The sequence below is a fragment of the Drosophila albomicans genome, chromosome 2R (genome assembly GCF_009650485.2).
Source record: "Drosophila albomicans strain 15112-1751.03 chromosome 2R, ASM965048v2, whole genome shotgun sequence".
Taxonomy (NCBI): Eukaryota; Metazoa; Arthropoda; class Insecta; order Diptera; family Drosophilidae; genus Drosophila; species Drosophila albomicans.
The window spans coordinates 21,727,432-21,742,953 of NC_047631.2; the positions used below are offsets into that span (position 1 = coordinate 21,727,432).

A 15,522-nucleotide genomic window follows, 5' to 3' on the forward strand; every position below is an offset into this window, starting at 1 on the left:
ACAGTCGGTGTTGCCACATCGTCACGTGACCCGCGCAGAACTTTCTGCTTAAACAGGTTCTCAAAATACTACAACATGCATATGTAAATATTATTCTGGAATCTACTTAGAATTAAATTATCTTATGACGCAACACGCGATTGACCACTAACGAAAACAATTAACCTTTACACTTTCGCTCTGACCTTGCGGTTTCTAAGTTGTATTCTTAAAACCTCTTTCGGTCTTTTGGGCTAATGAAATTCTGACGCGCGACAATCTGATTGTTTAAACAGTTTTACTACCAACAGAGATGTAAGAGAACGTGACGAAAGAGCGAAATCGAATGCGACGTATATTGTCACTACTTTTATTATGCAAAACCAATGAGAATTTTATGCAAACGTTCAATAATTTCAATAAAATATATAAACATATAAAGACCCAACATAAAAGATGGATTGATCATATGAATGAATGTGCTTCATAACGGTTCTGTAGAATCTAGATTAATGAAAGTAAATATTTTGAATACATTGAGTGAGCGAAAAATTTGGTTTTCATATGTAAAAATGCATTTGCTATAAAAGCGATGGATTCATTGGCAAAAGATGCCATATGCTCTTTCACCATGAAACCGATCATAGCGATCATTTGCTTTGGTAAGTAATACTATCATCCTATGTTAACATAGATTAGTTGCTTTAATTTGCTTTTCTTTAGGTTTAACCATTGTTAGCCATGTGGACTGCGGGAACGGAAAGAAGGGCGAGGAAACTGGAAGATTTGTGGCAACTATACAATCGCCAATTCCAGCACCAGCTCCAGCTCCACCAAGTGTAGTTTACAAATTGCCATCGCCATATCCATATCCTCATCACCCGCCGCCTCCACCTCCACCCCAACAATGCTTTTGCCCGCCGGCTCCGCCAGGTCCACCAGGACCTCCAGGTCCGCCAGGTCCAACTGGTGAGTTGTCTTTCTAAAGTGACGATTGACAGCCTTTAATTATTATATATTTTTCAGGACCGTCGGGCAAGCCGGGACATCCCGGGCACAAAGGTGATAAGGGCGACAAGGGAGATAGAGGCCACTTTGGACCACCAGGATTGCCTGGTCATGTGGGTCCGGTAGGGCCGCCTGGACCTCCTGGACATCATGGTCACAAAGGACCTTGGCCTATGCCTCCACCACCTATTTATCCACAGCCACCGCCAATAATAATACCAGTTCCTGTGCCATCAACCAAGAAGGGACATCATCATAAGGGTCATAAGGGAGGTTCTGGAAGTCCTGGATATCCAGGATACCCAGGACAACCAGGTTATCCGGGCTATCCAGGATATCCTGGCTACCCAGGAAATAACAATCCAGGATATCCACCGCAACCAGGTCCCCCACATCATCCCCATTATCCACATCATCCTCACTATCCACATCATCCAGACCATCATCACCATCCAGGACATCACCATCCGGGCCACCACCATCCAGGACATCATCACCCACCAGGATATCATCACCCACCAGGACATCATAACCCTCCAGGAAACACTAACTCTCCAGGACAACACGATATTCCATATAGAGCTGACCATTTTAGTGAATATTATGCTCAGCAAGACCATAAACGGGATGAGATGGGACACTCCGATGAACTTGACAATAATGCTTACAGTGAACAAAATATGCTCGACCATAACGAAGTAACTGGTCCCATGATGTCTTATATAACCGAAACTGTATTTGACGAGAATGAGTTGGGAGATAATTTGTCCGAAAATGAGAACTCAAGTAACGAAGATAACTCGGAGACAAGCAATGCAGTTGACAGCGATAACAGTGTTGAGGATCAAACATCCATGTCGGAAACAAATGAAGACAACATGTATGAAGATAATATTGTTGAGGGACGTAGCAGCAAAAAGCCTATTATTTTGGCAATAAGCACTCAACATCATCCATTTCATATATATTCCTTAAAGAAGAACCAAAAATAAAAGAACTGATGTGATTAAAAAAAAAAAAAAAAAAAACAAATTTACAAATGTGTTTATAAAAATTATGTTAATATTCGGAAATTTTGTATATTGTCCGAACAGTTTAAATAGATCTGACGCATTGATAGGTTGTCTAGACACAGACTTTGAGATATCCAACAAAATTAAGATTAATACTTGTTTCACTATTAATGTTTATTTTTTGTTGAGACTGCTAGTAAGAAAATATCAAAGATGCCTCCTACTGTTTGTGTCATGAATATGCAAACAAATATAATACTCTCACTTTATCAAACGTTTGATTAGGTGTAAAGGTGTTAAAAATGACAAGATTTACAAAGAGTTGGACATGAATGGACGAATATTTGATGTTGAGCTGCCTCTTAATTCTGTCATATTGTATTTTTTCATTTTAGTTTTTAAACAATTTAATATAAAAAGCAAATCAATTCATCTATTCATTCTATGCATATGCAAATGGGCACATTTCAATAGTTTTATTCTGTTTGTTTTTTCAGTGTTCACTCTCTTTTATTGGCGGCTTTCATTTATGTTTGTAAACATAAAAGTTTATCATACAAAGAGACAAGCTGAAAGCTGAAAGGAAAATATACAATAATCGACCGAATTAAAAACTGAAAGGAATTATTAGAAATCCAATAAAATCCCAAATAATACACATTGTCGCTTTCTTATAAACTGATTGTGATTTTATGTACATCAAAATGGGCAGTATAATACATGGAATTCTATTTGACATTTGTTAAGCTGATTAAACTAAATGTTATTATATTTTGAACTAGTTAATGACAAATCCGCATGTGTACACTTATGTTAAAATTGATCATTTCTTGCCAAAAAGAATGGAGTGATCAGCAGGAGCTTGATGAACCTGATCAATCCACTTGGTGAGGTCAACTTGCGGAATGTGGGAGCATGGCACAACAGGATTCCTAAGAATTACACATTAATTAATTGTAAAATGTATACCATCTAAAGGAACTTACGATCCCGAGACCACTCTGAAAGCAGCAGGTTGCATGGAAGCAATATTGTTGCCATTATCGCAAAGAAGACGAGCCATGCTTGCTTTACGCAGCTCCGCCAATTGATCTGATTTGAAATAAAAGAGTTATTACTATCAATATGAATACTTTGCAAGATCAGGTGAGTTACCTGGTGTAAAGCCAGTAAGCTTATCGCCATTCTCAAAGAAGAAACGATCACCGACACGAGTTCTATAAAACTGTTCCGTAAGAATGCACAGGAATGTGGGACCAGCCAAGGCGCCAGCGACATGATCCTCCAATGAAGCACCCACAGTTAGATCCACATCCTCGTGGCTATCGTAAAGTGACTTGAGCTTGGCAAGAGTTTGTGGACTAATTAAATCGCCATAGCCTTCCCACGAATGAGCGCGACTGAGACCGCAGAATTCTCGCATGTCATTATAGGTGGCAAGACCATGATCACGATTACGCTGAATATCCAATGAGCGCAGATCCGAACCGAATGGCATATTACGTCTAAACAGGAAATGTTTGATCTGCAGAATATCAAATGCAAATTAATGCAAAACTGCTTGCTGTAATTGTCCAATCTTGTGCAAACCTGCTTGTCAAAGTTAATGTCCGTCAACTCTTCCGGTTGAGTGGCATGACCTCTAGTAAGGGAATCAAAGTTATCGCCGACCTCAATAATGCCAGGACGATTGAACCAGTCGCTAAGGGTCAGAGAGCCAAGCACAGCGCGCAGTTCGGACAGCAAACTAAAAAACGCAAAGAATAATTTGAAAATAAATCACATATATTATAGACTGCCAAACTTACTCTAGTCTACCCTCGATTTGGGAATGGAAATATCTGAATGCAGCAGTTGCGTGTTCGTTCAGTACACTTGGATCGATTTTAGGATCATAATCATTCACATAGCTATCTCCATGAGTCTTGTAGATCAAACGATTCTTCAACATATTCTCGCCACCCAAGAAAATTGGCAACCACTCGTAGTAGCTGATGTGCTGATACTGTGCAATGTTAATCTTGCGTGCCTCCTGGAAGAGCGTGCGATCATCAAAGTGAGGATTGAGTGCGGAAAGAGCATCGGCAATGCGATTGTGTTCGCGCAGCAATATCGTCTGCAAGATGGCCAATCCAGGGTTCTGATTAACACGCACATCGCCGGCTCTGTAGCAGACCTCGTTGGGATCGACAGCATCACAATCGCCCGTAACGTTGCGCGACAATGGCAACCACTTGGCACCGTTACGCTCCTCAACAATCATGCGTCCTCCCTGGAATTCACGGATTTCGCTATTCTGTTGCATTGAGTTGCCGTAAACTAGAGAAAGATCCAAGTAAGATGTGACTACAGTCAGCTGTTCTGCTGGTCCACCCGTATACTGGCAATTGGAGTCGCGATCCGTCAGCGTGCGCACAAAGTTAAGGCACTCGGTACCGACTTGAGAGTAAGCTGGATCATGGGGAGGCACAATGATGGCGAAACAGGTTCGATGGGCGGTATCTAAACCAATTAAACGTCCGTCGTCGGTGCAACAACGTGTTGGATGTTTCTCTACACGAGGATTGGAAAGTGATTAGTCAACAGTTAGGTAACAAGGTTGTTAGGTAAGTAATTCATACTCGATTGAGTGCCTCCCGCCTGCATGCTCATATCGTGCGTCATTATCTGTCCCCACTGCATGTTGTGCAGCGTATACTCTGGATCAGGCACATCCTGTTCACCGAATACCACCAGGGATACCAGACGAGCGCTGGGCAGCTCATCACCAGTCACAGAGCGAGTAGGAGCTGAGATGCCATCGGCATACTTGGGCGATAAAAGACGTCCATATCTAAGAAGAAGTTGTTGTTAATATTGAACTGAAAACAACTGCCCACAAATTGATTACTTGGTATTGGGCACTCCTAGTCCAGGTTGCTCAAGATGATTACAGGAGCCATCCATGCTGCGATACGCTGTCTTTTCGCAGACAGCTGGAGGACTTGCACAGGGAACTCGTCCCGGCATCGGAGCCCGTGGACTCGATATAGACGACAGGAAGGGATTTTGTGGTGCCGGAGATGTATCCACCGTCAAAGGCAAAGCGTTTCTAAAGTGAACATAAAGTAAACAGTGCATAAGTGGCAAGGCAATCGCAGCTATCTAATATTGACTCACTCGACTAAATATGGAGCTGCTGCGCCTTGCAGATACCTGAAGCCATGATAGCTTGATCCCAGTTGAGCGTGGGATTGCGGCTGCTCATTATGCACAATGTGGTAGCCAGTCGATACTTTCAGCCCTAAGGCACACGAAACAAGACCCAGCATGCTGAGGAGCAGCATGTCTCGCCGATTTGACATCTGAAATGCAAATTGGCATAATTTTAATAGACATAACTTTTAAGGTAGATACAAATTTTAGAGTGGGACATTATAAATGAAACTGAAGCAACAACTAAAGATTTTATTATGATATGCTGATATTTTAACTACTAATATTATAAATTATCAGGACAAAAATTCAATTTGCAATTTTATGGTTTTCTCAGTTGGTTTTGTAACACATTTATGAAGCTCAATCAAACATTTTTAGACTTTTGTTTAATGACTTCAAAAATGATAAATATAAAATTCTACAAATAAAAACTTAATACGACCGTACTATATAAATAAATAAATATAATCAGCGCCAAATGAATTGCCTTAGGTGAATATCTCTGTGGAAATATCACATTTTTATAAAGCCGTAATATCTTTACAGCGTTATTTCAATGACATCCCCTACAGACCCACAAAATCCGAAATTGATGGCAATATTAAAAGCGCTTAAGATTTGAGCTACAGTACAAAAATGTTGCCGGCTGGCAGTTAACGTGAAATTTGTGGACACGTTTCATGTTAACTGACAGCGAACACGAAAGCTGCAAGTGAGCCATTTTTGCATGAATCGCGCATTGGACCAGTTAGGGAACAGTTAGTTGCAACAATCAACAATCGATCTGAGTCAGAGTCTAAGCCGGAGTTGTAGACAGCCAGAGAGACACAGGCTCCTCTGAAGTTATGGACACAACTGGTTTCATCACCTCTGTTTTTGTATTTGGAATGTATTCATTATTATTCATTTGCATTGCGACATTGCGACGAGAAACATGTTCATGTGCGCAGGCAAACAATTTGCTGCCGGTGTTTTAAAGCCCAAAAACTAAGCTATATCCGTGCAATGGATTTTTATTTATGTACTCTCTGGCCATGCCAATGGGAACTGGGCAAGCGTGAAAAGTCTCATAATTGTTAATAACACTGAGTATTCGCATTCAATTTGATCAATTTGCAGACTACTTATGTAAACAGACTGAATCGACAACAGCCAAAGGAAAACAAAAAAATAGAAAAACGTAACTATAAAGTGTCTGTCTGAGGTTTTACATAATGAATTTGTCTCGCGAGCATTGGCCTCGGGCTTAGACCTAGACCAGATTCAACATCGCAGCCACCACGACTCCCAAATGAAGTCAGACCTTTGTGCAAAATGCCAGCTGCATGCAAAAAAAACGCAAAATAGAAAAATACAAATTTGCAAAATGCAAATTTCAAATGCTCATTGGCCATTGGCGGCCAATCCGATCCAGCAACAGCAACAACAACAACAGCAGCAGCTGCCGTGACAGAAACGAACACAAATTGTGTCTGTTTTAATTGCATGAGAGACCAAAGAACAATGGCCCCCACAGTTGGCCCCAAGAGACAATGCTGTCAGATCACTTCGATCTATTCGTTTTGGGCTTCCTAGTTTGCTAAACTCCCTTTCCACAATTTAGCTTAAAGTCGACAATTGTAGTTTTATAGGGTACAATTAGAATGGATAACATGTCAATACAAGTTTAGTATTAAATTTTACTTTCAATTTTAATTTATGATCTATTGATCTTGCCGGACTTTTGTATTCATCTTGACCATAGATCAAACATATTTGTTTATTTTGATGTAGTTGCGACTGCGGGATTATTGTCTCGAAAGAATAAATAAAACTGACTTTGAACAAGGCCAACTGCCAACGTTCAGGGTCGACATCTGCATTGTACTTTTTCAATAATTAAGAACGTTTAACGTGCCGATTAAGCAGTATCTACAATGAAATCTAGTTTTGTTCTAGTTCGTGACCACAACAATGCAACAGTGACAAGATTCCGGAGTTATCCTCGCCTGGGAACCAAGTAAAGACAAAGCTGTTGACAGTCAAGGAATTACATATGATTAATGCCAGTTAAAGATATTATAATACAAGATTTACATAATTACTAGTATTACTATGATACAATTGAGTTCTTGGTAAGTATTATATATAGGTTCAGTTATAATGTTGTCAACAAAAGCACAAATCTGATATAGTTGAAGCAGATCAAACTGAAAAGCCACTACACCAAAGTGGTGCAATATTTTTGGGGCACAGCAATCTGCAGCCAATCATGGCCAAATTGAGAAAAAGCGAGCAAATTTTTTACGACTTTAACGGCTTCTAATTAAAATCGAATTCATATCGCCAAAGACATTTGCTGATCATTAAAGTGTAAAATAGCTACGTGCACCAAAGAAATTGAGCACACAGAAAATGATTGATTTATTGATGGATTGCCAGCGTGCCTTATATGGAGCAGAGCAGCAGCGTATATAAAGTACACAGATACAGATGTACATATCTGTCTAGATCTTTGTTGCAATCCGGGACTTGTGACAGGAATATGGAGCTGTAGAAGGCATGTCAAAATTGCGACGATGTCGACGTGGTGTGCACACAAATCAAAAGACATTTCAGATTGGGGAACAGGCACTAATTGAAATTGCCATTTAAAATGAAAGTGTCCCAAGTCGCGACTACCGAATATAGAGAGGTGCTGAGCACCTTAAAGTGCAAATTGGGATGCAGCTGGACTAGCTTTAGTTTCTTTTTTATTGCTCTGGTATTTGAACGTGGTCTTAATCGTGTTGTGCAAGATCGTGCTGAGATTAGAGCGATAATTATACAAAATATGTAACATGTAAGCAACTCTTGACAAACATCACCCCAATAGCAATAGCAATATAATCAAAAAGTTGACAGCTTTGTACACTATGGAGCATAATTGATGCCAATAAGTAGACTGTCTTGTCCCCCTCCCACACAGTCACACACATGAGAGGCTGCAACACTCGTGCCCAAAAAGTCAGGTGATCAAATGTAGCACAGCTTCAGCTCCAGCATCAACTGCACCTACTAGTCAAAGTCACATGACCGAACAGCACTCGAAAAATACTCATTCACGCAGTTGAATGATCAAATGTGATTTTGCTTGCTTTATGAACTTGTTGGGCAGGACTGGTCGGCAATTGGGTGAAGCGAATTTATTGCAAACAAAAAACAGAGTTGAGAGACAGAGACGGAGACTTGTGACTGGTATTTTCTAATTGCGAATGCAATTTGCAGTCGCCTTTTTACGGTCGTAAATTTAGATGATCCATACTAATTGATTCTTAACTGTTTCGAACCGAATTTAAAGTTGAACCAAAATAAACGCAATGGAACTGGTTTCAGGGGAAGTGCAAAATACGCTTTAGCACTTTGTAGACAAATTAACCTAGTCATGGATTAATGAATGAAATACCAAAATTATCCACAACTTAACAAGTTGTCAAGCCAATGAGTTTGTTTTGATTATTTTTCGTGTTGTTGTTTAATGCGTGCGATTGCGCAAGCGCAGCATTTGACAATTTCGTCATACTTAATTCGCTTTAAACTATTATTTCCCTTTACTTTTTGTCTGTAACTGAAATTGGTGACAATTGAAGTCAATAATAAATGTTATTGTGTTGGAAGACAAGAAAAGACAAAGGTCAGTTTGTTGCCAATTTGTGCAGAAGAGAATGTTACACCCAGTTTGTTTATTGTCTTTATTTTGACTTATCCAACACCTTTTTGGGGGGGACCTAAAAGCCAACGGCAACAACTGACACAGGAGTTTTGTGGTTTTGGAATTGACGACGTTGTTCTTAGTCCGAGTCCAAGGTAAGTGCAACTAACTGCCTTTCGCCATTTTCCGACACAAGTCTGACATATCACGACTCCAAAATGCAACTAACTCCATGGAGTTTTTGTTTGTTGTCGTTGCATTACTTTTAATTACACAACACTACGTCATAGCAAGCTCGGTGCTTAACAACAACAACAATCACAACAACAAATTGCAGGCTGCCATCGGACGACCTGCAGCTATAAAACTCCAGGGTGCTTACGAGCACAATACGAGTGTGCACTATTCACTATTTATTTGCTTTGATTTTGTGCGTACCTGTTTTTATAGACATTTGTATAAGCCATCATAAATCTTTTATGATGCAGGCAACGTATGACTTGTTAGAGATCGAATTACTTTTGCATTCACAGGTGTATGAGAATAATTATTTATGCACTTTATAATAATTGCGTATATTATTTTGTGCATTATATACATATTTGAAACACTTGGCCATAATTAATTTTAATTGGAATTACGCAGTAACAAAACAAATATCCTGACCGACACCAGGGCTGCCAAACAACTGTTACTTTTAGTGAACTTCAAAAATAAAGTGTGTACACACCAGCAGCATAATTGCACTAAAATCTACTTTATCTAGAGTTGCCGGATCGACACATAAACAGTCAGTCATTGATTGGATTGCTTTCCGTTGCAATTGGAAATTACGTGTGATAATCTTTTTTTGTTTGTTTTTTCTTGCGCAATTGTGATTTGGAAATTATTTACAACCTTCAACAGTTGAAAGCATATTGAATGTGTTGAGTGTCTGCATAAAAAAGTGTTATTTTCCTGTTGATCGTGAGATTCGTGCAACATGTTTAAAATGGCGTCGCGTTTTTTTTTTGCGAGTAATCCCATTGCGAATTCCTATTACACATGTGCGTGTGTTTGTGTTTGTCTCTATGCGAAATTAGTGAAAATATAAATAATGAAGGCGATGCAAAGATATGTCATTGCTTAAAAGAGATATGATAAAGTGATGAAGCATGTGTGTGTGTCTGGGTCGTTAAAAATAATGCACCTATTCAATGTCTGATTTTCTCAAAGGGTCGTTTTTTGTGGAGTGTGAACGTCATATGTTCACATGTTTCATCGCGTAATTAAAATTAAAGTAATTACGATGCTCTTAGCGCAATTGCCGCGTCCGGCCCGTTTCGTTTCGGTTTCGTTTGCGGTTTTCTGTTTCGGTTCCGGCCCCACAACTACATCGTCATCGGCACTGACAATGCCAACCAGAGCAGATCCAAAATGGCATTGTCTTTTACAACGCGAATAACGGAAGCGTCCGAAGACAAAAAAAAAAACATTGTCTGACAATGCAGACCATACGACGACAGAGAAACACGCGAGAAAAACAATTAGACTTGCGATGCGATGATTACAAATCCATGGATAAGTGCGTATCGCAGTTATTTCGGAAGTTACTACATAATATGCCACTCTATATAAAGCTGACTAATTAATGGTAAGTGTAAATTTTTTTTAATTTACGAATACTCTTATGACAGATGTTATTTTTTTTTATTAGCTGTTGTGACCAATTTTATTTCTATTGCTTTTTTTATGTATTGCAAAGTCAGTTGGCTTTTTTTTGTAACGGCGAGATCATAAACAGTTATTGCACTCTTGTGCGACAATTGTATTCACCATTCATTCAACTTCATGCGAATTTCTTCAGAGCTCCATTCAAATGTGCGATTCGTGTGCTTGCTGCTTGTTACAAAGTCGCCCCATTCATCTACCGTTAACAAGCCGAGCTGCGACTTCGTCTCCTCCGCCGCCATCTCTTTGGCCAGATGAAGTTGTAATCGACTCAAATTATGGCCAGATGCTGCTGCTGCTTGGGGCTAGCCCCGTTGCGTTGCCGTCTGCCGCAGACAACAAACTCTTGTCTGTCTGTCTGCTGCTGCTGCAATTGTGGCGGGAGACCTTGACTTTGAATTCGTGTACCAGTTGTTGGCGCAGCAGTTGCATCAATGGAAACTGAAACTGAAAGCGTACCCAGACCCCAAAAAATGAAACCAGTTGATCTCTAGACAAGTCGGCTGCTTTCTTTGGTTGCCACTTCGACTTGTTTTTGTTTATGTTATTGTTTTTTAGGGGTCACTCACTGCAATTGAGATTGAACGTGAAATTCAATTATCGCTTTGGATGTCTACTATTTTATGCAAAATGCTTGAATCTTTACGATCTGTGTTTGCTAATTAATTTTTTATTGGAGGCACCTTTTGTTTGCTTTAATTTGCTCAGCTGGGAAGACAAAAGAAAGTCAAATTAAAATTTTTATATCTATTTAAGTTGTCAATATAAATGGTAATTTGATAAAATTGCTATCATTAAATAGATAAGATTTATATAATTTCGGAAGGTGGCACGAAATAGATTATAAATGAAATAAATTCCTTTTTATAGATATTTCTTTATTGATAATAAATTCTTATTGCGTTTATTGGTTGATAATTGAGGTTGGTAATGATGTTATGAAAAAGGCGTTATAAAGACTTTGCGATTGAGTTCCACAATCGAATTAAATTTCAATGTATTGGCAAATATGTATTAGGTCCCGCCCTATATATAGCCAGTATTTAATTGATTTGCGTTAATTCTTGGCTATTTCAAGTATTCCCCTACCGATTTAAATTCTTGTTACATTGATTGGAATTTTTGGAGCGGTGGTCGCAGCCGTCAAGACCGCATTCCACGTAACGCTTAGCTAATTAATGGCGTAATTAGTTGTATTTGTTTAAGCTTTTACATTAATTAGCTACCTCTGCGTTCGGTGCATCGCGTTGGGTTCTCGAACTCCCAAAGCTCCCCAGAGCATACGATTGCAATTTGTCGAAACGCCTTTTGGTTTAGATGTTTTTTTTTTATTTGGTTCGTATTTGGATTTAACCAACACGAGAGCCATGTACGATAACCACAAGTTTTCCCAATTCGGCCACTGTGTGTATAAAAATGAGAAATGTTAACAACGTTATTATTACTACCATACTACATCGCGTACTTGGGCACTTGCCGTTGATCGTGGTTCGTATATAGAGCATTTAAAGTTATAATTGGCCTGGAGCAAGCAAGACAGAAACACAAGAAGTGAGCCAAATCGGTTTAACAATATGGTATTAGTTGGAAGCTAAGTAGCGGGTGCCAAGCAGAATATTGTTAGTTATTAACTTTAACGCTCAATTTGGCTGTCAAATATGCCATTATATAACAGTTCCCATAATTACATACTATACTTATTACTGAGCATAATGAGATTTCGAAATGATTGAAAACCAGAAATACAATATACCAAGTACAATGTATAAATATTCAAATCTCGCTGCTCTAAGAAAACAAAAAAAATTGGTTATTTGAGATCATTGTGATCTTTCGGATGGAATTGTAAAACAAAAGGTATGCCATTGTCTTAAGCTGACGTTGACGTGACTTGAAAATTAAGACATAATTGTATTAATATTACATATTTTGCAGAGACAACTTGCATTGAACGAGTTCCACATAGATTTGTACATAATGCTGTAGCTCAATAATGAATTCCTAGTTCCTGGTGTTGTACCTGCTAATAATCTATGTAGTTCGAGTATAACAGCTATTTGCATATTTGACTTCTGGGTTTGGGTTTTGAAAACGGCCATAACTGAAATGAATGTAATCACTGACTGACTGGATGGATGGAGTGAATGGCGAACAAGTCGTCAAATTGTGGTTGCTTATAGTCTCACTCTCACTCACACTCTCACTCTCACTCTCTTGTACTCTGGGGCATAATCCAGTTGGTACATAAATACCTCATGATTAAGTAAATTGCGTAATAGTCTTAAGATGCCAGCCCAGTTCAGAGAGACAGAGAGGGGCAAACATAAAGAGCGAGAGAGAGAGAGAAAGTAGGCATGGGCATAAAACCCAAAAAGTCTTGACTTTTCAACTGCAATACATGTATTATAGAATACATAATCCCATTAAAACATGCAACACACTCTGCATGTGATTATAAAAAGTATGCATAAGCTTGAACTTTCAAAGTCCGGTTTCAAATCGTTGTGTTCTATTGAATGCCATGCAAATGGACCAACTCGAAAAACATTACCAACAAAATCGCCTACAATGTAACACAATCGACAAGCTCACACAATGCATATATGGATATGGATAGTTGTATAGACAGATCGGAGTACAAACATCTATAAATTATGTTTGCATTTTCGAGAGCTTCATTGACTGGCGGCTCGCTGATTAATATCAGCCAACAATGTTTGCTTAGAGGCTGGACTGAAGTGAACTGTACTGAACTGAACTGAACTGATTTTGGACGTGGGGGCGTGTCAAATTAGTTTGTCTTAAACTGTTGATCATGCGCTGAGGCTAATTCGAAGGGTTTTACAGTTTTTTGGTCGAAGTCGTGATAGAGACTAAAAACAAAACAGAAACCGAAATAAATAATAAAAACGAATTCAACTATGAAGGTCATTCGCTTGGTATCTTAAAATAATTACCTTACTTTTAATGAAAACAAAAACACAAATGTAATTTTCAACACAATTATTGTGCCACACACATACACACACTTTCGCACACATACATGGCTATGTGTTGTGTGGTTTTACAGTTAGTTTAGAGTAGGTCTCAAGTATTACAATGGGTCTGTAATTTGTTGTTAAATATGCAATTAACAGTAGTCAACAGAAACTGGTTTAAATAGGTAAATTAGTTAGATTACTGGGGCTGAGGACACAAATTAACAACAAACGTTTAATTATGTAAATGCGAAGCGAAATTAAAAGCACTCTCAAGAGTTTTGAATTGCAATTTTTATGGTCTTCAGAAAGTTAAATGCATTATCCTGTTTGCTAATCACTTTAATTTTGCTTAGATCAGATTAAATACACATTTAAGTTCTTTCACGTCTGATTAGCTAAATTCGTTAGCTTTTTAATGAGCATGGAAACAAATCAACTTTAATTGCGAGCTTAAGCGAGCATTTAAAATATCTTGCTTAATTGGCTTGCAAATATTTATCAAGTAGTTTAATGATATTTCGCATAAATTCTTGATATCCAGAAACGATTCGAATTCCTTTCACTTTTTAGCAGAAACTAATAACATGTCAGATCGTATTTCAAATTCTCACATTACCATATGACATTAAAATAGCAGCTTGTCAAATATGTTTGCAAATGTTCGCTTACCATTTTGTTGAATTGTCCTTTCGCTGGGGGAAACTGGCACTTTCGAATACTTTTTTATTATTATTATAGTTTGGTATTTGTAAATCTTTCACTTATTTATTTGCAATTGGCAATTGGCACACTGCCCATCCGAACAACAATGCGAGAATTAGCCAATCGCGAAATCGCGAATTCCATGCAAAGTTGAGCAAATTATATTAATAAATTGTAGGCTTATTAATTTGCTGCTGCGCTTTATGAGCCACACTCATTCACAACTCGACACCTGCGAATGTTGATGGTTCGCTGATCACCGATCGTATCTGATCGGATTGGATCGGATCGAATCGGCTCGGATCGAAGCGTAGCGGATTTGTTTGGTAAACCTCTTTGAGCTAAGGCCCCCAAGGTACTGACGGCGGCAAACTAACTTGCCTGCCGCTGAATTTGGTGCTTTTATAACGAATCGACAACAGCAAACGGCAACGGCAGCGATTCGGCTTTGCGCTTGCGTCTGTCCAAAAGCCAGTTCAGTGCGAGCTCCAACGCGAGTGCAGGCAAAGACGAGGACGCAAACGTAGACGAAGACGAAGACGGGACGCAGATGGAGACGAAGTACAGGCGCTAGCTAGCGCCGACTGCAAGCGTGTAAATCAAAGAAGTTTGCTTATTTTTTTACGCTCTGCTCTAATTTATGTAGTGGCGATGCAACATCTGAGCGGGGGGATACACATAAGTAGTTAACTGGAGCTATTGAATACGCTTAGTCGCTGCTTTTTATGCTCACACACAGTGCTGCAGTGTTGGTTGATATGTTGGTCGATTGTCATTTTTGGCTAGGACCCGTAAAGTAAAACTATGCCAAATGGCTTTGCTATCTGCTTAACATTAAGGTAAGCTTATAGACGACACATGCGGCGACCTCAGATGACCTATTGTTGAGTGCAGCTTTTGTAATGCGACATCTGTGACCTAGAAAGCTTTTCTTTCGAAAATCTTACAACATATCTATCTATGTATATGCCTGTCTGTAGCTGCCCCTGCGTGACGTTGTTGTGTCTATATGTTGTACTGAGTAATTGTTGTTTTCGTTTTCATTAATTAAAGAGTTGGACCCACAAAGTAAATCTGTATACATACATATGTATGAGCATACATAATATACGAGTTATGCGTGTGCTTGTTTGGATCACTATTAACCAGATTGTGTGTATGTGTGTAACACATAAAAATATCAAATAATGACCACTAACTATCCACTCTGAAGAATTCTATGCACGTTCGTACAGAAAGGCAGACTCGACTTGAAACTGTC

The 15,522-nt window shown here is 39.0% G+C and overlaps 2 protein-coding genes across 2 annotated transcripts; one reads left to right on the forward strand and one right to left on the reverse strand.

The window, feature by feature from the left end:
- The first annotated feature begins 592 nt into the window (after nucleotides 1-592).
- On the forward strand, nucleotides 593-1,979 carry LOC127565936 (collagen alpha-1(III) chain). Its single transcript, XM_052006883.1, has 3 exons — nucleotides 593-641; nucleotides 703-948; nucleotides 1,006-1,979. The coding sequence occupies exons 1-3, from the start codon at nucleotides 611-613 to the stop codon at nucleotides 1,977-1,979; spliced, it is 1,251 nt and encodes a 416-aa protein (XP_051862843.1). The 5' UTR covers nucleotides 593-610.
- A 693-nt stretch (nucleotides 1,980-2,672) lies between these two features.
- Nucleotides 2,673-14,622, reverse strand: LOC117575970 (peroxidase). Its single transcript, XM_034260449.2, has 9 exons — nucleotides 14,229-14,622; nucleotides 5,160-5,344; nucleotides 4,891-5,091; nucleotides 4,622-4,833; nucleotides 3,809-4,553; nucleotides 3,591-3,747; nucleotides 3,156-3,525; nucleotides 2,987-3,092; nucleotides 2,673-2,932 (listed from the first exon to the last, which is right to left on the reverse strand). Exons 1-9 carry the CDS (start codon nucleotides 14,229-14,231, stop codon nucleotides 2,824-2,826), a joined length of 2,088 nt encoding a protein of 695 aa, XP_034116340.1. The 5' UTR covers nucleotides 14,232-14,622; the 3' UTR covers nucleotides 2,673-2,823.
- Between the last annotated feature and the right edge of the window lie 900 nt (nucleotides 14,623-15,522).

Coding starts and splice junctions, on each gene's coding strand:
- LOC127565936 (XM_052006883.1), top strand. CDS start 611: ATGAAACCGATCATAGCGATCATTTGCTTTG. Junction 642..702: donor CATAGCGATCATTTGCTTTG/GTAAGTAATACT, acceptor GCTTTTCTTTAG/GTTTAACCATTGTTAGCCAT. Junction 949..1,005: donor AGGTCCGCCAGGTCCAACTG/GTGAGTTGTCTT, acceptor TATATTTTTCAG/GACCGTCGGGCAAGCCGGGA.
- LOC117575970 (XM_034260449.2), bottom strand. Junction 4,554..4,621: donor GGCGGGAGGCACTCAATCGA/GTATGAATTACT, acceptor ATCCTCGTGTAG/AGAAACATCCAACACGTTGT. Junction 2,933..2,986: donor TTCAGAGTGGTCTCGGGATC/GTAAGTTCCTTT, acceptor TGTAATTCTTAG/GAATCCTGTTGTGCCATGCT.